This window comes from Chiloscyllium punctatum, chromosome 32, assembly GCF_047496795.1.
Source record: "Chiloscyllium punctatum isolate Juve2018m chromosome 32, sChiPun1.3, whole genome shotgun sequence".
Classification (NCBI taxonomy): Eukaryota; Metazoa; Chordata; class Chondrichthyes; order Orectolobiformes; family Hemiscylliidae; genus Chiloscyllium; species Chiloscyllium punctatum.
The window spans coordinates 13,013,613-13,041,364 of record NC_092770.1 but is presented as its reverse complement, the minus strand read 5'-3'; the positions used below and the strand labels follow the sequence as shown (position 1 = coordinate 13,041,364).

General features: G+C 39.7%; 1 protein-coding gene across 9 annotated transcripts in view; it reads right to left on the bottom strand.

The window, feature by feature from the left end:
* The window catches only part of LOC140457898 (voltage-gated potassium channel KCNC2-like), a 196,797-nt gene that overhangs the window by 26,037 nt on the left and 143,008 nt on the right, over nt 1-27,752 (bottom strand). Inside the window, exons 2-4 of one of the 9 annotated variants that reach the window (XR_011953412.1) lie at nt 8,337-9,267; nt 4,954-5,118; nt 3,396-3,488 (exon numbers count right to left, since the gene is read on the bottom strand). Coding sequence is in view for 7 of the 9 variants with exons in the window: in XM_072551650.1 (XP_072407751.1) it covers nt 4,092-4,228; nt 4,954-5,118; nt 8,337-9,267 (1,233 nt within the window). In the remaining 2 variants the exon portion in view is untranslated. Of the gene's footprint in view, nt 1-2,478; nt 3,489-3,841; nt 4,229-4,953; nt 5,119-8,336; nt 9,268-27,752 lie in introns of those variants that run through there. The other 8 variants (XR_011953413.1, XM_072551655.1, XM_072551654.1 and 5 more) reach the window with 8 other exon arrangements.

Below are 27,752 nucleotides of genomic sequence, written 5' to 3'. Positions count from 1 at the left end.
AATGCCTCTCTAAGAAAAATTTCAGTACTAATGCAAGGCCCTGATAATGGTGCTCCTAAATTTAAACAGGTTAAAAATTACCATTAAAAAAAACCTCACTAAATCTCAACATCAACTATGGTCTGAGACCTTCAAATTCGATCTTGCGCAATACCCTGTTAATTAGTGCAAATTGAGCTCAACTAAAGAGAACAATTGATCTTAGCAGTCACTGTCTCATACCCTGAGACAGACTCATACTCAATGTCAAAATCAGTAAGGCCTCTTTAAATCCTCAAAATATTTTCTCTTGGTGGGTGCCGCCTAATGAACAAATCTTTGGAACGCTTGGAAAACAAAAGGCTTGTGAACAGGAGGGTCTTCCTTATCTTTGTGATAGAAACAATTCTGTGCCCCCCAACTCCACGTAGCACAACACTGGCCACCTTCATGGCTGAGCAACTGAAGCAACTCTCCACCCTGCAACACCACCTCCACCCCCCCCCACACACACTTTTTGTCAGCAATTTTGATTTCTGTGAATCTCTCATGATAATTTCATGTTTTTGTGATAACAATAAACAGTTGATATTGGACTATCCATCTGTTATTGGATAAGCTGCATCTTATACATCAGTCTCACATTCTCATTCTCTTTTCTAATGCTATCGCCAAAAATTATAATGACAGCTTCAGGTACTTTGTTGAGAAAATCATTCTTCCACCATCTCATGCCTATTTTAAATACTTGATTCTTTTTCTGGTCATCTATTTCCAGGGATAGAAAATATAAAACAACCGATGAGGTTATCACAGTCACATTTCAGTACTTTCAATGCTTTACAAAATTACATTCATCAATGACAACAGAAGCATTAAACTGGAGCAATTCAAACATATAGTTCATCTGTGAAATTAACATCTGATCACACTTTTATTGTTCCCCTTCTTATTTACTTATTTGGTGCAAAGACCAGCACAATCACTTATGCTGTACATCTTGCTTTCCTGTGTAATGGGATGAATGTGTTTACAGATCCAAAGCACAAATAATGCGCCTGAAATATCCCATAAAGTTGTAGCAGTAGAAAATATGAGAAATGGTTTATCTCCAATGCCTCTTTAAGGAAAATTTCAGTACTAATGCAAGGCCCTGATAGTGGAGCTCCCATTAAATGACCATTAAAAAGCCTCATTAAATCTCAACATCAACTGTGATCTGAAACTTTCAAATTCACTTTTGTTCAATATGCTGTTATTTAGGGGAAATTGAGCTCAACCAAAGAGAACACTTGACCCTAGCAGACACTGTATCTCCCAAATCGAGAGCTTGGTGCTGGAAAAGCACAGCAGGTCAGGCAACATCCGAGGAGCAGGAGAATCAATGTTTTGGGCAAGAGCCCTCATCCTGATGAAGAGCTCTTGCCTGAAACGTTGATTCTCCTGACCCTTGATGCGGCCTGACCTGCTGTGCTTTTCCAGCACCAAGCTCTCGACTCTGATCTCCAGCATCTGTAGTCCTCACTTTCTCCACTGTATCTCCCAATACAGTCTTTAATATAACTAATTAATCAGTAATTCAAACTAGTGGATAGTACCTCCTCTGAAGCTGTAATTGCTGATATTTTGGGGAAAGAAGTCCTATTTGGATCAGTGACATACTTTGAACACGAGCTCAATGGTGTGGCCTATTCTATGTCACATTTAATAACCTATCCTCTTTTAATTCCAAGCATGATAATGGTAGAATATCCTGACTGTTTAAATCCAGGTGCCTACCTTCCTTACAGTCACGTCAGAGATATGTAAGGCATTGCAAAAGCAATCTTAGCAACTGCAAGATCAACAATGAATAAGAAATCTAACCTATCCAACAAGAATGGGTACTGCAGTCATGGACGCGGCAATAGTGCCAGAACTAATTATTTTGTTTTGATATAACAGATCTTTCTCATCATGTTACTGTAAAGTGTCACATCACCAAAGGACAAGAGTAAATATGTCTGAGTTTTATTTCTATGCCTGAACCTATTCTAATCAAATGAAAATGTCATATTTATTTCTGTTAATCCCTCTGATAGTTAGTGTGTACTTTTGCAGTTTATCATTTAGTCTCCTTGCTGGGTAAACACTTCGGCTTCTATCCTCAATTTTCATTTTGGCTTCACTGTGGTTTTAAATTTTTGATTTAAAAGGTGTTAGAGAGTTTGATCATCTGTTAGCTTATGTCATCCGATTCTCGAAAATAACAAGCCAATTTTATCGAAGGAGTACCTCATGGAAGGAGGCCATTCAGCCCTCCTGTCACATTTAGAGCAATAAGACTTTGCAGTGGAGTTAATTTAAGTGACTAACAAGGAATTATACATTCTCATTCATCATCTTGCCTATGAATATGAGACAAACAGTATAAGGATTTGTAGACTCTACTCAGATCATGTACATTACAGACCACAAAAACATACAGTAAATTAAAAAATAAATGTTTAATATGTCCATATGTTCACAAACATAAAATATTGAACAATAACAATAGGTTGTAACAAAATTGCACAAAAATATTTTGTATTAACGACTTCACAAAAATAGCAGAAAATAATTCAAGATGGATATGATTAAATGCCAGATGATTTTTAAAATTTTATTTTATCCAGCAGTGTTTCCTGTATTTGCGTGCTTGTACATGTCTATAGCACTAAAGTGTAGACTTATTGCAGGGAACAGAGTTAATACAGAAAAACATTGCTATTATCAATGATATACATGTTTTATATACAGTTTCAGTAATGACTGATTTCAGCATAACTAGATCCTGCCTCAGTAAACAGCCAAAGCACCCTATATCGCATTTATACAATATTTATAATTAGCTCATCCACTTTACCACTTATTTACTTCATTGACAACTGATTCCAGATACTTACATTTGTAAAATGATATTTAACTCAATTTAAGTCTTACCAATGACACTTCCGAGACAAACTGTGCTTAACACCACTTCATATGCAGCATTTGTCCAGAGAAATCCTTAATATGGCTAAAATCCCTTTACCTTTTCAAAAGTCTAAAATCCTTGATACCAGTATAACACTGCAGTAACAGCAGCACCAATATTATATTAAATCCATTGCTGAAATCTTTAAAATATATTTTCTGATGATGTTAACAAAATTGAACAATGTACATCTCTAAATATCAGAAATGTATATTTCCATTGATACATATTTTACAAGAAGTTATCATGCAGTTCATGCTTATTGGAATAGAACTATATACACAGTAACTCATCTAGTTAACAGGTACATATAGAAGTTGTTAATTAAGACATGGATATGAATGTCCAGTATGGTTTCAGCTAAACCAGCTAGGCATTTCTTGTTGGATTGAAATGTTACCCCAGATGATGGATATGTTACCTCTTTTCATGTTTGTGCCTTCCTGAAGCCATTAAGAATGAGCGCTTGTCTCTGCTTGCGTGTAACCAGTAAAGACAACATCTTTGCAGTTATCTGCATGTAAACAATTGGAAACACTCAGTTCTATAAACTTCATTACTCATCTGCTCTACAGAACAGTAATAAATCCCAACATGCAGAACAGTTGGTCAATGTTTTTGTCAGCAAATGGTGCAATACACACATATATCCAGAGCCTCCACGTTCCAGAAAGTGCACATTGCTTGCAGACGATGAGACAGAATGTTCCATGCAAATGATTTAACCCAAGCCACATTGTGTGGACTCAGACAGAAGTCAAGACATCTTCGAAATGGATCAAAGTCACAGAAATGAAGTTCCAATGGAGTGATATCATTTGGAAGCACATGTTTGTATTCAGTATCTCCCTGAAAAACACTTGTCATTGAACATAGTGGCTAAGCAGATCTTTAAATGCCCTTAGTTTGTAACGGTAATGCAGTAAAATTAACATATAAGCAAGAAGCATTACTTTGCAAAGATTAAATGTAAAGGTCAGAAACTTCAGCTATCTTTATATTTACAGTTATATCATGCAGGTTTTAAGTCTTACTAGTAAGTCTACACTTAAAGCTGCTGTTTCAATTATATTATAATGCAGTAGAAGTTAACTTGAATAAATTATTCTATGCTTGTTTACAATATAGATGGAATGGGAGATCGAGAACGTCTCAGGGGACAAGGTGAGTTGTAGGGTGAAGCTACTGGAGACAGTCTTAGAGCATTACCAGCCATGCCAGCTATGTTGTTTAAGCTTCTGGACTTTTCATATCCTTATACGGAAAGAGAAATGCACAGATATCAGTTTGCAACAGTTAACAGCCATAAAAACAACATTACAAAATGCAATTCTAAATTATAAGCTAATTTGGTTAGAACCAGTCACATTAAGAGTGATCTGGGATTATAGCTGCCTCTGTGCAAAAAAGAACTTTCAGGAATGTATAAAAAAGTGCAGAAAAGAGCACAAAGAAATTTGCATTTCTTGCCTTTAAGAGGATACTAAATATTTTTATAGCATGGTTAATTCTGACCAGTTGAGAAAAACATTTTGAAACAGAAAGGCATTTCTGAAATTAATACCTTTTGAAATTACTTCATTGAATAGAAACTAGAAAAATATAGTTTGCATTCTTAATTAATAAACTGAGGTAAAGGCAAATGAGAAGATCAGAATTTGCTTGGCTCAGGATAGTCTGTGCCATTTCAAATGATCAAGCAACAGAATGCATCTTATGGGTTAAATATTAAAGGTGAACTATCAGGATATGTCTGTGCTAACTGATTAACTTAGATGTGTGAGAACTGACTGTAATTGGATTAGATTTAAAACATACACAAATGCACACTTAAAAATGTATACCAGGATGTTCATTAGCTAATGCATTACAAGAAAAATGACTGCACAGAAAAGTATGATATGAGAAATGCACATTTTCTAAATTAGTTTATGTATTTAATGTCAAAAGTTAATTTGAGCTTTCTAAGAATTGCATACCTTTCCTGATCCCTCCATCAGTAGCACACGCATAATCACCTGTTGTCAGCAAGAAACATGTTCCCCCGCTTCTGTTTTTGTCCCTGGTGCTAGACCGTCTGATTGGAAGCCTCTCTTCAGGAGATAGTGGTTGGTCACTTCCTGCACTGTCTTCACCTGACAACACTGTTCACATCACCATTCTATTTATTGTACTGAATGCATACTGCTAGTTCAAAACATTCTACAATCTGAATTCATAATAGAGACATGCAAGATTATGGATGATATGACCTTTCAAATCCTAATTTCTTATCAATAAACAAACGAGGCATGGCAAAGCAGCAACAATGTCAAACATATTAGGTAAGGGGCAAGGCACACACTGGGGAAAAGGATTCCATCACAGCTAACAGTTATTAAAATGACCATGCATTGTCACATATATCTCAATGCAGTAGCAAAGAGAGAATTGGCAGCATGCACTACTGTTACAAATGCAGATTGTAATATAGACCATTCCATCTCAAATGCATGAATACATCATGAGCACAAATATATACTATCATACAGTATAGCAATCAGCAAGCTAATATTTATTGATTGGAAGGCAGATTTCTATGAATGTTGGTTTCATTGAATGGTACTAAAACAAGTAATGTTCTATTCTGCTTATATCACAGACAGTGAACAATTTATACTTTAGTTGAAAATGTTCAGTTAAAGTTTAAAAATAGAGTTGCTGAGATTTCCATATGAATATAACAAAAAATGTTTTTTTGAAACAATACATGAATATTATACTTTAAAGTGCTTGAGAAATCTGTGTAGACAGGCAGGAGGTTGGAAGAACTCAGCAAGCCAGGCAGCAACAGGAGGTCGAGAAGTAGATGTTTCAAGTCTCCTGAAGAAGGGTTACACGCGAAACAGTGACTTCTCCACCTCCTGATGCTGCCTGGCTTACTATGTTTTTCCAACCTCGTGCCTGTCTACTTTGGATTCCAGCATCTGCATTTTTTTTTGACTCTAGGAAATCTGTGTGGCGGTTTTAGATATCAGTCTTGCTTTTGTTTTGTAGACTGCATTTAATTCTGTAGTTGCATTCTCGACGAAATGTAACCAAAACTCTTTTTGCATATCAGCTTGAATTACACTATCTCAAAATTCTCAAGGATTCTTGATACCTTGTACAGTATTTCACATTGAACTGGAGGGTTACGTCTTGTCATCTTGTATAGCAGTGTAAAGGGTTGGCTGGATCTCACAGCATTGAAAGTGCTCATGTAATGGAGAACTCACATTAGTTTAACTGGATGGAAAGCCAAAATGGCTCCATATTTGGCAAGATATTCTTCATCCATGTGATTAAATGTACTGATCAGAAAATTTTCCTTAAGATTGCCACTTAAATATTAAGGCAATGAAGTTTGTTTTATTAATAATATGAATGGAGAGGGAATAACAAATCAGAAGACTGACTGCCCAATTTCCCTTTGCATGCAAGTTCATAATTGCCAGATTTTGTAAATTTTTTTTAGAAGTAATTGTAGATACCATTGAGTAGACCCCAGTTGTGAACATTGTAAAGCTAATAATATTCAAGATTTCAAAACTAACCTTAATGTTGTGCAAAGCTTTGAAAGAGGAAATTACACAAAATGTACGATCACCTTCTTCAGGTAAGGTGGGGGTGGGCAAGAAATGCACGTTGCATAAATAAATTTGTAAAAAATTGCCTCTCTTGTTTTTGACCTTGTTGCTGGACCAATGATAGGAAGCCTCTCTTCAGGAGATGGTCACAAAACTGCATCTGCTAGTTTATCACAAATGAGCAGTGGGGGAAGATTTCAGCTGACATGAATAACTTTAACCTTAACTTTATGATGCTTCTTTGTTTGTGGACTTCAATTTGTTGACTGAAAGAGGACTTCTGGATAACCAGGCCCGTATAAGAGGGTGTTAAAATAAAAATGGTAGAAATGCTCAGCAAGTAGCACCTGTGGAGAGAAACAAGAATTAGCATTTCAGGTTGATGACCTTTCCGACAGTGCTGTTGTAAGACCATCAGCCTGAAACATAAACAGCTTCTCTCTGCAGATACTGTGTGACCTGTTGAGTATTTCTAGCATATTTTGTTTATGTTTTGGATTTCTAGCACCAGTAGTATTTTGCTTTGTGTGTATGATGGCAACCAGTAGTAGGCCCTTTCAAAATGGCAGTGGCTGCACCTTTGAGTTGATGGAGGGATACGCTGCATTTTGTGGCTACTACTGTACAATTAATGCCAAGCACAACAAATTAGAATCACAATTGCTGTGTGTATAAGTATCAAGCTATTAACGTGATCTCATGCCATTTCTTCATTTGCTATATATGATCTCACTATTATCATGGAATTTTAAACAGTAGATAATTTTACAGCCTGCAGAAAGAGTGCTATGGAAAAAAAAACTTCACGAAATGGTGAAGCTGCTGTTCTTCAATGGCAAAGCAAATCTTTAAAACTTGTTACAGATCCTCTACATATTTGACTGGAAGATACTCCATTGACCACCTTCATCCTCCACCCGAGGAAGGCAGGAGGCTGGCACAGTATTTATGCTGCCTGGCCAATGTCATCAGGGAAATGCAGGAGTGAAACTAAAATGACTGGTACTTCCCAGCCCCCAAAAATAAGCAACAAAACTATACCGGAGTACTTTTGAGCAGGTTTCTAATGTTCCTCCCAAAAACTCAGTAGATTGGGCCTTTGAAAATCTGGCACAGATCAGGAAAGGGTTCATGGTGCATATGTGCCATTTACACCTGACAGTGGAAACCAGGGCCCTACTACTGTTGTAGGACTTTGATTTGAATACATTAAAAAGCTTCTGGCTGGAAATGTGCAGATTGTGTTATAAAGGCCTGAAGTGTTAACTCAAAGCCCTGACCCACTATCAAGTTTTGCCAGCCTTCTGTTTTTAATCAGCTGAGGAACAGGTGGAACGCAAGATGAAAATTGTCACTCCCACATCCCTAAAGGTAAATTAAAATGATTTTTCTTTTTGTTTGAAGAGTTCTGTATGAAATGAATTGAACAGTTAGCAAAATGTATCATTTCACCAAATACTGATTCATTTTCACAAAATCTGTGTTGTTTGTTTAATCGGGATAGTAGGTACAATGCTGCCAATATTTCCATTAGGAAGCTTTAGTTGGGCCTGAAACGATTATGGTAACTTACTTTAGAACAATTCTATAGAATAAATCCATGCATCATGCCTTGCTCATGACTGTGGTTAAAAAGTTAGATAGCGTAACTTTTTAAATCGACAGCATTATACTGTGGTGATTTTTCAATGATGTTGACTGGACTGGTCTATGTCCAGAGCTTACCAGGTACGTATTTTCCATGTTTGTCTTACCTGTCCTGTTATACTCCAGCTTATCTTTCCCAAAAGGACATACGTCACTTTGAGTGCTGTTGCAAGGTGTATTCAGATCAGTTTTGCAGTAAGTTGGAGACCCTGCTTGTGGAGCTTGGGAGATGTGTTTCTTTCTCTTTCTTGGAAGCTTCTGTTTTGCCATGGCCAGTGAATAGTACATTCCAAAATTATTGACAATAACTGGTACAGGCATTGCTATTGTCAGCACGCCTGCAAGGGCACAGAGAGCTCCTACTAACATGCCAGACCAGGTCTGAGGGTACATGTCTCCATATCCAAGTGTTGTCATGGTTACAACTGCCCACCAGAATCCAATAGGGATATTTTTGAACTTAGTGTGGTGACTAGCTGTTGGATCATTTGGGTTTGCTCCAATTCTCTCAGCATAGTAAATCATTGTAGCAAATATCAACACACCCAGTGCCAAGAAAATGATTAAGAGCAGAAATTCATTCGTGCTAGCACGGAGAGTGTGTCCAAGAACTCTCAACCCCACAAAGTGACGGGTTAGCTTGAAGATTCGCAAAATTCTGACAAACCTTACCACCCTGAGGAAGCCCAGCACATCTTTTGCAGCCTTTGATGAAAGTCCACGGAGTCCCACCTCCAAATAAAAGGGTAAAATTGCAACAAAGTCAATAATATTTAGAAGATTTTTGATGAATTCAAGTTTATCAGGGCAGAAGATAATTCGAACTAAAAATTCAATAGTAAACCATACTACACATACACCTTCGATGTATGTCAATGCCGGGTCTGTTTCCATCTCAAGATGTTGGATTAATTGAGATGAATTCCCATTTATTACATGTTCTGTTTTGTTAACAATCTTGTTAAATGCCTCATGTGTCTCGAGGCAAAAGGTGGTGATTGAGACGAGGATGAACAATAAAGAGGCAAAGGCAATGAACTGAAAAAGAAAGAGCAAAAATGCAATTACTTACAGTTTTAATAACGGTTTCAAATAATATTTTTAGCTGAAAACCTGAAAGATATTTGGCAATATTAGGTAATAACGTAACAAAGGTATTAGACAATTATTGAAAATTTTATATAAATGGCTTTATTTTTACATCTAATCTTATAAATTCCATACTTTCAGAAAAGATCTGCTTCAGAAGAAGCCATTGGTACTGTATTCCTTCTCAATATATTTTACAAGTAACAAACCATGTACTTTGTTATCAGTGTTATTGCAAAGAATTGTAATCTGTATAGCTTTCTACAATCACAACCTCAATTTTACAGTACAGTATTTGCAAACTTAGTTACTATTGTGCAATTGCATCTTAATTTTTATATTATAATTTGCATCCATGAAATTTAGCATTTCAATACCTGTATATTTGCATCTGCATCTGTAAGTATGCAAATAAAAAGTGATTGCTCACAACCTGCTTTACTGATGCGAGGGATTACTAAGACATTACAAAATTGCAGAAATAGTGGTTATCGATTATAAAATAATCTCTGTACACATTTTGAGTGCTGTAAAGTGAATGAGCAGGCAATGGATTAAATCAACAAAATAATCTGAAATGATCAGTATATATACAAGAAAAATACTAAATTTGTTGCATAATGTTGAAAACATTGATTTGGAAGACTTTATTCAGTTAGCTCCCTGTGAGATCAGTTATATTGCAAATAGCCTCACTAAGCTCACCAATAAAATGCTTCTATAATAAACCAATTGAACAAATTCCTAAACTGTTAATCATAAGAATAATAAACTCAATCTGCCATGATTCCATGGCATCCTTATAAAGTATGAATGGATATCAAAGTAATTATTCCAAATTTCTCATTGTTATCAGTTTCATATTACTATTTCCACCATTTGGCAATGCTTCTTTGGATGCCTGGGTTCTGTAAGAAGCAAAGACCACAATAATTTTGGAAACCTTCAAGTAACTATACTGTAACACTCACCTTGGCTTCAATATTCATGATCAATCATGAGCCTATTGGATAAGTACTATGATACTGTTCATCGGTTGCCCAAAACAGGACACTCACTCTGGCTCTCACTAGGAAGAGATGACTGATGGATTTAACCTGGAGAACAGGCTGAAAAAGATAGCCCTTCATGGTAACCTCAAGTGATGTGGAAATTGAATCCACACTGCTGGGGTCAATCTACATTGTTACATCAGCTGTCCAGCCAAGTAAGCTAACCAAATCCCAGGTACCCTAAAAGCAGCAACCTGTCTCATTTTCTCAGCACTTAACACTGGCAAAATTGAAACTCATTAGAGAAAGGAGTTTACGGCTGCTAGGGCAGTATTTAATCACATTTATGATGTTAAACCATGGTAACTGATGAATTGCATTAAATTGAAGCCCAACTGCTTTCTGTAAAGAGATTAGATTGGGAGGCAGCACTTCTGCCGCCACAGTCTTACACTTTGAGGATAGTTGACACACTGCTTTACTATGAGTTTGAGGTTAGAATCATTAAACAGAGGTCATTCATTCAAGTTGATTGCATTTCTATTAAGCTTAATATGTGCAATATCATGAGCAATGATACACTGCTTATTAGGGCTCTTGTGGCACAGCGATTGTGCACTTACAACTGGAGGACCTGCGTTTAACTCCCACCTGCTTCAGAGGTGAGGAGTAGTAACACTAAACAGGTAGCTTAGAGCATATCTAGGCTAGAAAGGTGTGTGGAAGCCTTTAACTCCAAGTCTCCACTGCTTTTTCATCAAGCATAGATTTCTTGGAAAGAGCAGTGGACATAGGAAGCTTTCACATCCAGTATATATCTTTGTAAAAGCCGTCTAAATCTATTAGAGATTGGACCTGACTTTAGGATAATTTCTGAAATACTTTGTAATTTAGTTTCTACGGTGTCCACTACTGTTAGCCATAAGGATCCCTCAAGATATATGTTTATAAAGAGGAGTAAGAGGAAGCCCAGTGGAGAGATGCCATTTATGGTGGGCTCCAGCGGAGAAATTATGTGTCCATATAACAGTATGGTTACATTACGCCATCTAAAAACACAAGAGTTTACACGTTGATTTGGTAAACCATGGATCCTATCTTCAAAGGAAGTGCAGGAAGTAGGTGGAATGATACAACAAAGGTAAAGGAAGATTTGGCTAATTACAATGCTGACTTGTATTTCACAAGTAAAATAATGCATGCAACATCAATACAGTTCAATTGTTTGAATCCAACACAATGTCACTGACCTTATCCCAACCATTATTCAGGCATCTATCTGACATTGAACTTTGTCAACTCTCTTTACATAGTCCACTTCGACAAGGAGGCAAGCAACAGACATTTGTTGAGAAGTGCTCCTGCAGCTAAGTTTTAGCATAAGGATAAGGATAACCCAGTGATAGTAACAGACAACTTTGAGGCATGTTCCAATGTTACCAATTGGGTAGATGCCAGCGTGTGGCCCTGATGAAGGATTTATGCTTGAAACGTTGACTCTCCTGCTCCTTGGATGACCTGATCTACTGTGCTTTTCCAGCGTTACACTTTTCAGCCCTAGATGCCACAGTATAACAATCAGGTCAGTGCATCATTTCAGAAACCATCAATCAATGGTTGAATCCTGAGATGTTCTGATTAATCTACCTGTGTAGCGAGTTCCTTTACTCTGCAATATTTTTCTAACATTGCTTCATCCCTTTTCCTGTTACCCTGGCATAAGTAACGAGACACATATTGGGCCTTTTCTAAAATACTTGTCATACAGTCCTGGCATTTCTGCTGAATTGCTTGCATTCATTTAGTTTTTACTGAACGGATTTAAAATTCTGATCAGCCAGTATGTGGAATGTGTTGGCCAAGATCTCATTTGAATCTGACAGTGAGCTGCTAATATCAAATGGCTGACCCTCAATGCTGGGCACAGTGATGTCAGCCATGTAAGAAGTCTATGGTAAGTCCCACATACATAGTGAAGGCAAGACTACATGATGGTGATCCTGGGTCAGCAGTGGTCTGTAGTGAACAGAAATATATTTGTTCCTTCAATCTCAACAAAAACACAAATTTTTAATTTCCTTACACCAGAAAAGGCAGGTCAACACATGAACAAAAGAATTACCCTCCTTTGAAGTCAAAAACAGCAAAACAAAGATCCTAACTACGTCATCAGGTTAAAATTCCTACTGCATTTTTACTGCTCCACTTACTGCTCATCAGTGAGCAGTTAAAAGTCAACAACATTACTGTAGGTCTGGAGTCACACATAGGTAATAATAACAGATTGCCTTCCCTGAAGGGGTTGGGGGGGGGGGGGCTTTATGACAATGAAGTGACAATATGGCAAGCATTCTATTAGCTTTTAATTCAGACTTTATTTTGTATTGAATTCAAATTTCACCATGAATGGGATTTGAACTCATATCCCCCAAAAAGCATTACTTTGGGGTTCTGAATTACTACCACAGTAGCCTTTTCCCCCCCATTATTCATTCAAGCTATCTAAGCAGTACTTATTGCCCATCTTTAATTGCCCAGAGGATAGTTAAAAGTCAACCACATTGCTATGAGTCTGGTGTCATATGTAGGTCAGACCGGGTAAGGACGGCAGTTTCCTTCCTTAAAGGATATTAGTTGGCTTTTTCCAACAATCGACAACAAATTCACAGTCATTATTAGACTCTTAATTCCACATTTATTTTTAATCTAATTCCAACTCCACCATCTGCCATGGCTAGATTTAAACCCAGGTCCCCAGAACATTATCTGGATCTCTAGACTAACAGGCCAGTGATGATACTACTAGGTCACCAGCTTCCCCCCTACCATTCCACTGCCTGCCCTTCCATCTGTTTCAAGCAATAGTTGTAACTACTCAGGGGTAGGCCCGTTTCGATATGACAGAACAAAGTCAAGTGCAAATTGAGAAATAATCTATCAAACTCGTTCTGAAGCTCAAACTGTTCCATTTAAGTGATATTGATGGATCAAAACTGACCCCATATTTGCTCTGTCCAGACATCCAACATTGCATCCACAGCTATGAATGACTTTGTAAATGGCCCGACATCTAAAATATGAGTTTCATTACTGTAGAAATTGCACTGGCTTCAGCCACTATTTAGAAACTGGTGCTGCTGTTCAGACCTCCGAGGGCAATTTGACCATTTTATCAATTCCCTGACATGAGGAGTCAAACAGTAATGTGCTTCACAGGTTCAGAAATCCTACATATCTTATAGTCTGAAGGACATTTGACAAAAATGAGGAAAAATCACTCAAGCAGAAATTGCAGCCGGAAGCAAGACTAGCCTATTAGAAATAACAAGATGAGGCTTGAAAGAAAGTCATGGAACAAGAGGCATTATCAGTGAAGCAAATGACTGCAGTTAAACTGGGATGAAACATCAGTGCACATTAAACATCAGTGTATATTAAACATGAGTGCATATTAAAAATCCAAAAATGACAAAGGGTGATTACAACAAGGAAATTATTCTGCAGAATATGAAGGAATGAGAATTTCAGACAGGAAAGTTGAGATGACTGAATTTAGAAATAATGATCAAATAACTCTCTTTGGAGTAAGTCATTCCAAGTATGCAGACTTTCTGGAAAGATCGAAAGGCACGGCCACCAATATGGTTAAATCTGTAATTTCAAATCCATCTGCAAGTGTGAACTATTGGAATTGTACAGCTTTACTGTGACTAAAGTAGGGGTAGTTTCTGGATTGTTGTATATACATGTGGCAAGATGTGCCAATCTGTAAGGCACAGAACAGTTTATCTTTGAAGGAGTCCAGAGCGAGAGGGCAAAGGTTTAGGATGAGAGCAGAAAGATTTAAAAGGGACCAAGGGGCAACTTTTTCACGCAGAGGGTGGCGTATGTATGGAATGTGCTGCCAGAGGAAGTGGTGGAGGCTGGTACAATTGCAACATTTAAAAGGCATTTGGATGGGTATATGAATAGGAAGGGTTTAGAGGGATATGGGCCTAATACTGGCAAATGGAACTAGATTAATTTAGGATATCTGGTCAGCAAGGATGAGATGGACCAAAGGATCTATTTCTGTGCTATACATTTCTATGACTCTAATTGGTGACTCAAGACAGATGATTCAGCTTCCTCCCAGAGGACAGCTATGTACTGGTACAAATCATTCAGATATATCAGGATGAAATATTTGTCTTTGAATAAGCATCAGAAACATTGTGTTTTTTGAGGGAATTCCAATGCCTAACGCAACTTTTCACCATATCATACCGAATGGGTTGGTGAGTTGGGCCCAAAGCAGACTCCTGGCGGTGCGGTCGGGTTTGGGCTGGTTGCGGAACTGGGCGGCATCAGTGGCACCTGCATTGGCAAGGTCCAGTGAGGATTCATCATGGTGAGGGCGTTGGTGGAGGTGAGATGGCGCCAAACAGTGGCAACTTCCATTCCAGCGGTAGGGCGTGGCAAAGGAAATTCCTGCCTGGCCACCAGGCCTATGGTCCATGATGGAGCACTTAACACTTTCTTCATATCTTCATTTCTCTGCCTTTACAATACTATGTTTTGATTTAGATTTCTGTGTTTTAAGATGGTGCCCGAGACAACATACAACACTTTTCATTGTATTTTTGCAACAAGATACATGTGACAATAAATCAATTAAAAATTACATCCTACCCCTGTGGTGTCGCTCACTTTGTATTCCTACCTTACCACCAGCCATTTCCAGAGCCGTCTGCCATTTAGGAGACAGGTGCTGAATGACTGGCAATCCTTGCACCAATGCCATCATTGAAAGGCTCTGGATAAACATTGGCAATCTGGTGCCATACCTCACTGGCAATACAATGGCCAGCAACGACTAAGCCATGCCGCTCATAGCACAAAACTGGCATGGCTGAAATTCGCATAATGAAAATGAAATGCTGGTATCATTACCAAAGTCTATTGAATATTTCATGATAGCCTGCTGCATCCAGCTCTCATCTATCAGGTCCAGTCTGGCTTGGGGTGTCTGGTGCACTTCAGCTTTCTCATGCACAATGAAAGTTTCCTTCTCCTCAACGTCTTCATCCTTAGAAGGACTGCTTCCATCCCTCCAGTCCTCATTATCCAGTACATCGTCCCCATTGTCTGATCCAATTGCACAAGATGCAACATATCAGCATGATGCAACACACTCTGTCTGAACTGGAGCTCCACCACCCTGGAAAGATCCAAGCACTAGAACATCTTCAGCAACCCTCTCATGTACTTTATTGTGGCCCCCATGGAAGCATGGGCAGTATTGTATCTGCATGCCCCACCAGTCAGGGGTTGCACAATGGCAAGTTCACCTTGTGACCAGTAATCAGCTTTTAAGGACTCTGGATGGAGGCTGTCTCAATACTGCACATACTCACCTCGAAAGAAAGGAGTTGTGGTGGAAAACTGTGGTCCTGTGTATGCTGAGGGGCCCCGAGGCTGTGACCTCTCCCTGAGCTAGGTGCTCCTCATCCCTTAAGAAGGTCTGTTGCTGACCCTGTCATCCTGCTCCTCCTGTATTCACCTTCACCTCCTGAGGACGCAGCCACATTGAACAGCATCCCGCCAGGGGTTGGCAAGGTGAAGAATGACAGGGCTGCTTAGGTCTCAGAAGAGTTACTGGTGGCATACCTTGCAGATGGTGGCTGCACGCATTCTGTCAGACACTGAGAGATGCTGCCCGTTAAAACATGGGTCATGTCTCCATCACTCATTCAGCTCCAGCCTCAGTATGTACTGACTTGGTGAAGGGGTTCACATTGGCTGAGTGACCAAGGCATTAAGTCAAATGGGAGTTCCTGCTGCTTTCTGACCTCCTTCACATCCAAGCTCCATGTCAACCATTCAACTTTTCATTGCGTGCAGTACAGGCCCTCATTAAACTTATATGCCTGACAATGAAGCTACAGTCTCCACCTCCCACAGCACCATTGGAAGCTGCACAATGATAGGTTGTCTCTGCTCAGCATTCAGCTCTTTTCAAGTCATTGCTGCTAACTTAGGCATCACCGAGATATCAATGGTCAATTTGCAACAACCCACAGCACTGTGCAAATTGCCTTGGATCAGTATTTGAACCTAAGCACGTTGACTGCACGCATTGCGATTGGATGACAAAATTATTGCAAACTAAATGTTGTTCTATTTGCAAATGTCTGGTTGATACATTTGCCCTTTCAACATCCTAGTATCCAGTAGCAATGGATACCATGCCCATCAAAATGACACTGATTCTATTCACCCTGGGATTTGACCCAGCCATTTTCCAGTTGCATTCTGAATCTGGAGATCACCAAGTGCTGGCAGAGAATGTAGCTCATAATGGACAATGTCAACACCATGATCTTGCTGATCCCTGCATCCTGTTAAGCCTCCTGTTCCCTGTTAATCTCACTCTGTCCTGTTAGCCCAGTTCCAACCATACCCTATTGCATGTGGAGGCCCACCACTTTAAACTTGGCCGCCAGCTATCTGTCCTATCCCTGATATTATATCTTAAAAATGCCACTCTGCTCCTTCACAACACTAACACCCCCCCCATCCCCCCCCCCCCCCCCCCCCCACCCCCCAACACCGTGGAGATTTTCATAACCAACAAATCTCCTTCTCTCGCTTTCCTTCCTTTTCAATGCTGTTTTCCATGTCCCCAAACACCTTCAGCTTCTTTCCATTAACTGGCTTTTTCCCCACCTCTACAAACCCTCTCCTTTCCCTCACCAGTCTTGACTTCCCTGTCCCCTTAGGCATTGATCCTTCACCAGTCCTGCAGGCCACCTCTTCCCCATCCCCTTGCACCCTCACCTTCACTGGACGGATCAGGAGACCCTCCTTACAGACATCGTGAAGTCAGCAAGAGCAGATAGCTATGACAGTTGATTCTAGAATCACAGTCCCAGAGATCTAAATGCAGTCCTACAAGAGGTCTAATGATCCCACATCAATGTTCAAGATCAGTGAATTGATCTTCAGCCTGAAATATCTCAGTAGCACACTGGGTCCGTGACATATTCTAAACATGTCAAGTAATTTAGAGCAACACGGTGGCTCAGTGGTTAGCACTGTTGCCTCACAGCCCCAGGGACCCTTGTTCGATTCCACTCTTGAGCACCAGTCTATGTGGAGTTTGCACTTTCTCCCTGTGTCTGTGTGGATTTACCCTGGGTGCTCTGGTTTCCTCCCACAGTCCAAAGATGTGCAGGTTAGGTGGATTGGCTAACGTAAATTACCCATTGTGTTCAGGGATGTGCAGGCTAGGTGGAATAGTCATGGGACAAGGTACAATGCTCTTCAGAGGGTCAGTGTGGAATTGATGGGCAGAATGACCTGCTTCCACACTGTTATGATTCTGTAATAATCTCAGTCGCCTGCGATGTCATCCTCTCCATGCTCTGAGGCTTTCAACAGTTGGCAAACTTCACCCGGCATCTCTTCAGTGAAACACATTTGGTGCCTTCACTGTCCCTCACGTGACGTAAGGGGAAATGCTGTCTGGAAATGCCAAGTGGATAAAGTCTGCTGCTCAGCGCACTTCTCTCTCCTTGACTCCCTCTTCAAACAGCTTGTTCTCCTCTGTGTTAGTCCTGCTCACTTTCCCTCTTGTGTTTTAGGCCAACAGGGATAGAGACTGTATCATCCCTGACTAGTGGCAAACCATCTGAGTAGAACTCTTGAAGTCAGAAAGAAGATGTTTGCCAAATGACATCCCAGTTTGTCTGGATTTCAACAATATAAAACAGAACATCAACAGAACAAACCTCCAAAGATTTGGAGCAGCAGCTGGTTAAAAATCACACAGTAACTAACCTGCAAAGTAAGCAGTCCAAAATCCAGCTGTGTGAAGCTAAGAGAAGGTGTTAGCTGAAGCATCCAGACTGAAAATGACACCACTACAGTCAAATCAACATGATTATACAATCTGTTTCTTGTGCATTCCTCTGACACAAACTCCAGTACTAAAATAAATGACTGATTCAAATTGGCATCCAGTACAGCCTGCATTGGAGAGGTGCAAGCAAGACATAACTGTCATTTTTGTCCTGAAATTGCATCAGCAGTGCTGAAAATTTGAGGACTTCTTGTGGTGCAGTGATAGCATCCCTGCCCTTGGACCAGGAGGTCTGGGTTGAAGTCGCACCTGCTCCAGAGGTGTGTGATAACATGTCTGAACACATCAATCAGAAAAAGACATTAAACAAAAAAATTTGAGACCTCTTATGACAGCGTGGAAATGTCTCTTCTCTTGGACCAGGAGGCTGGAGTTCCAATCCTACCTGCTCTAGAGGTGTGAGATAACATCTCTGAATGGGTTGATTAAGAATGTCTCTTTTTCTAAAAGACAAACCCTGTACAACAAAATTTTGAGTCGAAAAGTGTGGTGCTGGAAAAGCACAGCCAGTCAGGCAGCATCAAAGAAACAGGAGAATTGACATTTCAAGCACAAGCCCTTCATCAGGAAGCTAACATCTTCGCTGGATTTGGGAATCCTTACCTTGCAGGTTAGTTACTGAGTGATTTTTAACCAGCTGCTACTCCAAATCTTTGAAGGTTTGTTCTGTTGATGGGCTAATCCTTGAAATGTCGACTCTCCTGCTCCTCAGATGCTGCATGACCAACTGTGCTTTTCCAGCTTTCGGCTCTGATCTCCAGAATCTGCAGTCCTCACTTTCTTCCAACCAAAGTTTGAGCCAATCTGCTAAAGTAGGGACGGATACTGGCCTAAAACATAGGTGAACCGTTGGAGACAATCCCACCTAAGGTGTCTTTGAAGCAATGTCATAGAACTTTCATCCTAAACTAAGAGCACAGGCAGGACCTCAGTCCAATTTCACATTGATAAGACAGTGCCTCGAACAGTGCAGCACTCCTTTATTGCTGTGGTCAGACTATTAGCTTAGGTGTTTGCAGTGGGATTTAGTCCCACAATTTCTCTGATTCAGAGCCAAGAATGTTGTTACCAAGGGAAGGCTGACGCTTGCAAAGCACACTTCATTTCTGTAGTAAAACAGGACTAATATCTAACTGAAGAATTTAAGACAGCCTAGTCATTGGAGCATTTAAGCAAATTGTGCTTCCACAGAATACACCAGAGGTTCATTTGCAAGAATCCGCTTTCTTATCATTTGATAGTTCAATGATATTGTCTCTCTGTCTACACCCTATCACAACTGAGCAGTGAATACAGTGGGCTAGATTGAAAGAAGCACAAATAAACCATTAATAGAAATTGGTGGAAACAGCAAATTATTGCTTGATCTGGAAGATGTATTCGGGGCCTTGGTCAGTGTGGAGGGAGATGGTGAATGGGCGAATGTTACTCCTCCTGCAATTCTATATGGAGGTGTCATGATGAGGAGGTTTGAAGTGTGGACCAGAGAGTCGTGAAGGGAAGGGTCCATGTGGAAAGTTGACAGGGAATGATAGGGAAAGCTGCATTTGGTCATGACATCCTACTGGAGGTGATGGAAATGCTGGAGGATGATCCTTTGAATACAGAGGCTGCTGGGATGGAAAATAAAGACAAGAGGAACTCCTGTTGTTCTCAAAGGGATGGGGGATGTGAGAGCAGACATGAGTGATATAGATTGGTCTCCCTGCTATTGGAAAGATGTTGTTAAACTTGGAATGGTTCAGTAGAGATTTCCAAGAATGTTGCCAGGGTGGAGGGTTTCAACTATAGGGAGAGGCTGAATAGGCTAGGGTGTTTTCCCTGGAGCGTCAGAAGTTGAAAAGTGACCTTAGAGAGATTTATAAAATCATGAGGGCTATACAAAGGATGAATACCCAAGGTCGTTTGGCCCAGGGTAGGGAATCCAAAATAGAGGGCATAGGTTTAAGGTGAGAGGGGAAAGATATAAAAGGGACCTGAGGGGCAACTTTTTCACGCGGACGATGGTACGTATATGCAATGAGCTGCCAGAGGGAGTGGTGGACGCTGGTACAATAACAACATTTAAAAGGCATCTGGATGGATACATGAAGAAGAAGGATTTAGAGGGATATGGGCCTAATACTGGCAAATGGGACTAAATCAGTTTAGGATATCTGGTCAGCATGGGCGAGTTGGACCGAAGTGTCTATTGCCGTGCTATATAACTCTGATTCGATGTGACAGAGAAACTGAGAGAATGGAATAGAGTTCTTAAAGAATGCAGAGTTTGAGGGTGTGTAATCAAGTTAACTGTTGGAGTTGGTAAGTGTGTAATGGATATTAGTAGACAACCTATCCCCAGAAATAGTAACAGAGAAGTCAAGGGAGGGAAGGAAATAGAGATGGAGCAGATGATGGTGACAGAAGGATGAAAATTGGAAGCAAAGCTGATTATTTTTTTGAATTTCAGATGAAAGCAGGAAGCAGCATCAATTATATCATTTACGTACCAGAGAAAAAGTCATGGGTCGGGGTCTCAATTAGAAATGGAACATACCCATAGTTACACTTTTTACTTAGAGAGTGTGAAAAGAGTTGAGGGATAAATTGTTCAAAGTGAGGATGAGCTCAGCCAAGTAAAGGACAGTGGTGCTGGGTGAGGACTTTTCAGGCCTCCTTTCAAGGAAGAAGCAAACAACATTCAGATCATCCTGATGGGAGATGGATGAGTAAAAAGATTGCTTCTTCACAAAGAAGAATGGAGAACAGGTGATGGCAGCTGGAACTAGGAAACTGGAAATTCAGGAACTGACACAGAGCATCAGAAGAATCACAATGCAAGTAGCAAGAGATTGAATGAGGGGAGAAAAAATTGTATCAAGAAAATCGTTCAGTGGAGGTAGCAGACTAAAATCAAGTGCTTGTAGATTTTGAGAAGGTAGAAGTTGGAGGACAATGAGCTGGCAGGCTGTGGAAGGGAGATCATCAGAAGAAATCAGGTCAGTGATACCCTGGAAACCACAGCTTGATGTTTAATGGTGAGGCCATGATCCAGGGGGAGCTAGGAGGAAATGTTTGAGGTAAGGCATTCAGCCTCTGCAACACTGAGGCCTGCACACCAGATGACAATAGCTATCACCCTTCTCAGCAGGTTTGATAGCAATGTCAAGATTAGACCTGAGAGAATGGAGTGCACCAAGTCAGGGGTAGACAAGTACAAATTCCTTTTTCGATCTACTAAAAAATACCTGCATGCTTTGTTTTCCTTTGTTTGTTCTCTCGAATATTTATGATGAAACCATCTCACCAGCCTTTTTGCTTCAGCTGAAATGCTAATTACAGTCCATCTGAGAATTTCCCAGGCAGCAAATCTGAATTCACAATTTGGTCAACAGAAATCCTTTAATTTCCTTTTCAGATGATCTTCATGTTTATTGTTTTCTTTTTATTGGTGAGTTATCATTGAATCTCTGTCATGGATTTTAAAGGCTCAAGTATTTTTGTGAGGGTGCATGAAGGCTTTGTAGAGTTCGGTCTGAAATCATTATGGTTTTGCAAGTATTTTCTGTTATGATGATATCCCAGCAGAAGGTTCAAAAAGCATTTTGAGAAAGTCCCTCAAGGAATGCCAGGAACTCGAGTGAAGCCCATTGAAAGCTGGAGGAACAGCAACTTCTTTTTCTGCTTAGACACTCAGCAGCCTTAAGGACTCAACAGTGAGTCCAACACTTCAAACCATGACCTCTGTCTTCCATGTCAATTGTCTTTCCCCTTTTCCAACATGTCTCGTTTGCATAGATTTAGTCTCAGAGGACCTGATCTATTTTCTGCTATCAACATCCACTCGGAACATCCCAATGTTCACCTATATCCCCTTAACTCCATTAGTACTCTCTTTGCCTTTTGTTCTGGAGTAATTTCATCGATATCCCACCTGCCACTACTCCCCTCTTTCTCTGTAGCATAGAACCCATCACCCATGCAACCTCCTTCAGTTCCACCCAAGAATCTTATTGGACTCAAAAATAGAACTTTCTTTCTTCACAAATGCTGCCAGACCTGCTGAATTTCTGGAATTTCTAGTTTTATTTTGGATCTCAAGCATCCACAGCTTTTATTTGAATTATAGGTACAACCTGTCAAGTACTTTTACAACATGAAAGGTGTAACAAACAAGGGATCTTGAAGCAATTAATCATACATGAACAGATTTAATAAAAGAGTTGCCAGATGAAAGCTGAGGAATCTCAAAATATTTGAAGAAAAGGAAGGAGCTCCAGTGTGATAGCAGTCTGGGATATCAATGGCTAAAACTGCAGAATTTGAATGTACAGAAAATTAAGGGTGCAATTATCATTAATGATTATTAGTTATATTGATCATTGCATACAGTAATCAGACACTTCTAATGGTCAGAAACAGTTCCAAAGCAATGGATACTGTAAATTATTAAAACGATCATATAGAGTTCTCCAAGTTTTTATATTTGTATGGGTATTCATGACTTGCAAATTGGAATACAGAATAAAGTTTCAAAAGCTGCTGAAGATATTACATTTGCTGGTGTGGCAGATGGGGATGATACCAAGGTATGATTTAGGTTAATGGAAATGCAGGTAAGTGGCTTATGGAATTCATAGAGAGAAGTATGAGGTGGTGCATCTTGATGGAAGAGGTAGAAAAAGGCAATGCAGATTAAATCACACAGTTCTAAAGAGTGTACGGAGACAGGGGGCCCAGGACGTTCAAGTGCATTGATCTTTGAGAATGTCAGAATATTCTGAGATTATAGTTAGCATACTATGTGAATCTTGGGTTTAACAAATAAAAGATATTGAGTACAAAAGCAGGGAAGTTAGACTAGCACAAAAAGGACTATGAAATGATCTGGGCAAGCAAGGTTAAAGAAAATCCCAAGGCACTCTGTAGATACATTAAAAACAAGACGATAACGAGGGAAAAGGTAGGACCACTGAAGGATAAAGGACGCAACTTGTGCTTGGAGGCAGAAGATGTGGGCAAGACCTGAAATGAGTACTCTACATTGGTATTCATCCAGGAGAATGATACGGAGGATAGTGAGCTATGTGTTGAGTATGTAATATGCTATGGTATTTTGAGATCAAGAAAGAAGTGGCATTGGGTCTATTGAAGAGCATTATAGTGAGTAAGTCCCCAGGGCTCGATAACATTTACCCCAGGTTATTGAATGAGGCAAGAGAGGAGATTGCTGGGACCTTGACCAAGATCTTTGTATCCTCAATAGCCACTGGAGAGATTCTGAAGGAGTGTGAGTAGCTAATATTGTTCCTCTATTCAAGAAGGGAAATATGGATAATCCAGGAAATTATAGACCGTGAATCTCACTTCAGTGTTTGGAAAGCTACTGGCGAGAATTCTTAGGGATAGGATTTCCATGCATTTGGAAAAGTATGGCCTAATTAGGGACAGTTAACATGGCTTTATGCACAGAAGGTCATGTCTTACTAACATGACTGAATTTTTCGAGGAGGTGATGAATATGATTGATGAGAGTAGAGCAGTGGATGTTTTCTACATGGATTTTAGTAAGGCTTTTGACAAAGTCCCTCATGGTAGGCTCAGCCAAAAGATTAAGATGCATCAGATTTATAGTAACTTGGCTGCATGGATTCAGACTTGGCTGAGCCTTAGAAGGCAAAGGGTAGTGATGGAAGTTTGTTTTTTCAGGATGGATGTCCATGACTAATTGTGTTCCTCAGGGATCCGTACTGGGACCTCTGCAGATTGTGATATATACATAATTGACTTGGATGAAAATGTAGATGGATGGGTTAGTAAGTTTGCCAATGATACAATGATTTGCAGAGTTGTAGTTAGTATAGAAGGTTGTTAGAAGATACAGCAATATATAGATCAGTTGCAGATATGGGCAGAGAAATGGCAGATGGAGTTTAATCCATGAAAGTGTGAGGTGCTGCACTTTGGGAGATCCAAAGAAGGGGATACAGTTAAGGAAAAGAATAAAGTTATGGCAGGATCCTGAGCAGCATTGATGTCCATAAGGATTTGTGGTTCAAGTCCATAGCTCCTTGAGACTTGCCACTCAAGTAGATAGGGTGGTAAAGAAGATGTATGGCATGCTTGCCTTTATTGGTTGTGGAATTAAGTACAAGAGTCAGGATGTCATGTTGCTGAATCGTGTACTCTAGGCTACACTTAGAGTACTGCGTTCAGTTGTGGTAGCCACATAACAGGAAAGCTGTGGAGGCTTTGGAGAGGATGCAAAAGAGATTTACCAGGATGCTGCCTGGATTAGATGGTATGAATGATAAGGAGAGACTAGAAAAACTCGGGTTGTTTTCTCTGGAGTGGTGGAGGCTGAGGGAGACTTGATAAAAAATTATGAGATGCACAGATAGAATTGACGGTCAGAATGGTTTTCCCAGAGTTGAAATGTCTAAAACTAGGCAGCACGCATTTCAGGTGAGAGGGGAAAAGTTTAAAGGAAATGTGAGGGGCAGGTTTTTATACAGAGGGTGGTAGGAGTGTGGAACATGTGCCAGTGATGATGGTGGAGGCAGATACAATAAGGGCATTTCAGAGACTTTTAGATAAGCCGATGAATATGCAAGGAATGGAGAGGATTGAACCAAGGGCAGGCAGAAGGGATTAGCTTAATTTGGCATCGTGTTCAGCAAAATATTGTGGGCTAAAGGGTCCATTCCTGTGCTATACTGTTCTATATTTTTTCAGTAAGAATTTGGACGGGTGCATGAGGAAAGTAAATATGCAGAGTTCTGGAGGACCAAACGTGGTGAGTTGCATTGATCTCCGAAAAGGTGGCAAGGACGTGATAGCCAAATAGTCTCCTTTTGTGCAATAATGACTTTATGGTTCTTCAACATTCAAATGGTAATGGCTTTACTAAAAGGCTTCTCATTAACCACTAACTGGTCTTAAGTGGTTAAGTGCAAAGGACCTTGACAATAGCTTCAGACCCAGCAGCACTTTAGAAAGGTCTGCAGTGCTCAATTCAGAATATCGTTTGGATTGAAAACTATGAATGAAATAAAACAGCTAACGCTCTTTTATAGCTTTAACATCTGAGCAGAACATTGGAAAGTTAGGTCAAACAGCTGTTTCATAGCTGATTGAAGAGCCAGTGAGCATTGAGTAAAATTGCTCACTCAAACAGTGTGCATCTTCACAGTGATTTCTGCTAGTCATAGAGTTATTCAGCATGAAAACAGACCCTTCAATCCAACCAGTCCACACCGAACATAACCCAAACTAAACTAGCCCCACATGCCTGCACTTGGCCCATCTCGTTTCAAACTTTTCCGATTCATGTACTTATCCAAACGTCTTCTCAACATTGTAACTGTACCAGCACCCACCACTTTGTCTGGCAGTTCAATTCACAAATGAGCCACTCTCTGTGTAAAATAGTTGCCCCTCATGTCCTTTTTAAATCTTTCTCCTCTCACCTTAGAATATGCCCCCAAGTTTGAACTTTCCCACGTTAGGGAAAAGACCCTTGTCATTCACTTTATGATTTTATAAACCTCAATAAAGATCACCCCTCAACCTCCTCTGCTCCAGTGAAAAAAGAATACCAATTCAGAGAGCTAGCCATACGAAGGAAAGTAAAGAGTTTTGATAATCAGAAAGCAGTCAGTTGATGTGAATATGTGAAGATTGAATTGGATAATATAACATGAACATGTTGTAAAGGATTGGATATTTTAATCATGTGTACAAATTGGAATAGGATTGGATAACATAATAATGTTACTATCTTGGAATATAAGGAAAAATGAACACTGTTGGATAAAGACAAGAGAGTATGAACACAAAACGTTTTTTATTGGAAAACTGTTAACTGTAAAAAATAGTATAAGTCCATAGCTTTGTTGCAAATCAGAGAGTTAAGTGCTATTTTTGATGGGTGCACCTCCCACAGATGCATGAACAAACTCTTAGACAAAGAAATCCAAGTCTTGCTTAGTCTCTAAGGGATCAAAGGATTAACAATTTCCCCTTCCAGTGAAGGATAGGTTCTCTTATGGACATTAGTGAGCCAGTTACGTTTTCAGAGCCATGGTCATATTTGCTGGTATCAACTTTATAATTTCTAATTTATTTTAAAAGAGAATTAGAAATCTAAAATTAGCATAATGGATTTTGAATTTTATATTCTGTGGACTACGGTCAATATGCTACTCAACCCTATTATTAATTTTTGGGTATCTCTCAATGTCTATTGTAACTTTGATGGAAAAGCTTCAGACACCCTTAACCAGGTTGTTATCCTCCATTGGGGATTTCATGCGGGATCCTATGGGGGCTTGCACATTGAAAGGCAGTTAGTGTGTAATCTCAGGGGCCAAACTTTGCAAAGGATAGAGGTAGTGCTGCCCCATGACAAGCTACTGCCCTGTTCTTGCTTCAGATTTGGCTCTTCCACCCGCCATCAGTCACCTACAGCCTGGGATCCTGGGATGATCCCAGGCCTCAGCTGGGTGTTATACTAGCAGCAGCCACCACCTCTCCTGTGGTACTGACATTCAATGGAACTGCCAACCTCTGACTGGCCAGCTACCCTTGGCAGGCAGGAGTTCCGCTCCTAGGGAAGGCTACATGCTGTTCAGTTGGTTGCCTGTTCGATACTCAATATGGTAGATCTTCCTTAAAACAAGCAATGCAGGACTGGATCTCTTAAATAGCATACTGCATTTCCAGAATTCCAGTGTATGCTGTTTGCTGGGATTTTGATTGACATTATTTTCTGTAATCTACACTTTTTTTGGCATTTCAATGTTCCTTCTGCTAAAGAGGGAAGATTTTGCATGGAATCTGTATATATCACTGAAACTCATTCAGCATAAACTTAATCAGAACTATTATCATGTAAACACAATTATTTTCTTTGGTTGAGCAATATATTCCAAAGCTGATGCCATATTTCCTTTCAAAATGCTCACAAAGCATATATTATGGATAATCATGGTGTGTGAATGGTAGCTTACTCATTCGTAAATGTATTGCTTTCAACTGAGGTAACTTTTATTTTGTAGTCATATATTCTGTGCACAAGTTCTCTCGATCATAAGCTACAATAAAATAATTAAACAATAATCTGCATTCGGTACTATTGAAGAATGAATACAAATAAATAAACCTTCTGTTTCACTTCTTCAAAAAGCATCATGGCTCGCCACATCCATGCGAATCTTGCCATTAGGCAAAGAAGGTCTTTATTTGAAATTCTGTTGAAAGATTGGAATTTCAAAATACAATTTTTATTGGATCTTTATGGTTTTGCAGCAGGTGTATGTCAATAAATGTGGAGTCAAGTATTTCTAGAACTGCAATCACACTTAAAAGAAACATTTCGTTTCTCCTAAAGCACACAGTAATTGTGAAAAACTCTTTTAAGTAAATGCAATTTGCAAATGGTATTTTAATCAAAGATCACCAATGCAATTACAAGATTATATTTTGAAATGGGGACACTACAGAATCAACGAGGAGAAAGTGAGGACTGCGGATGCTGGAGATCAGAGTCGAGAGTG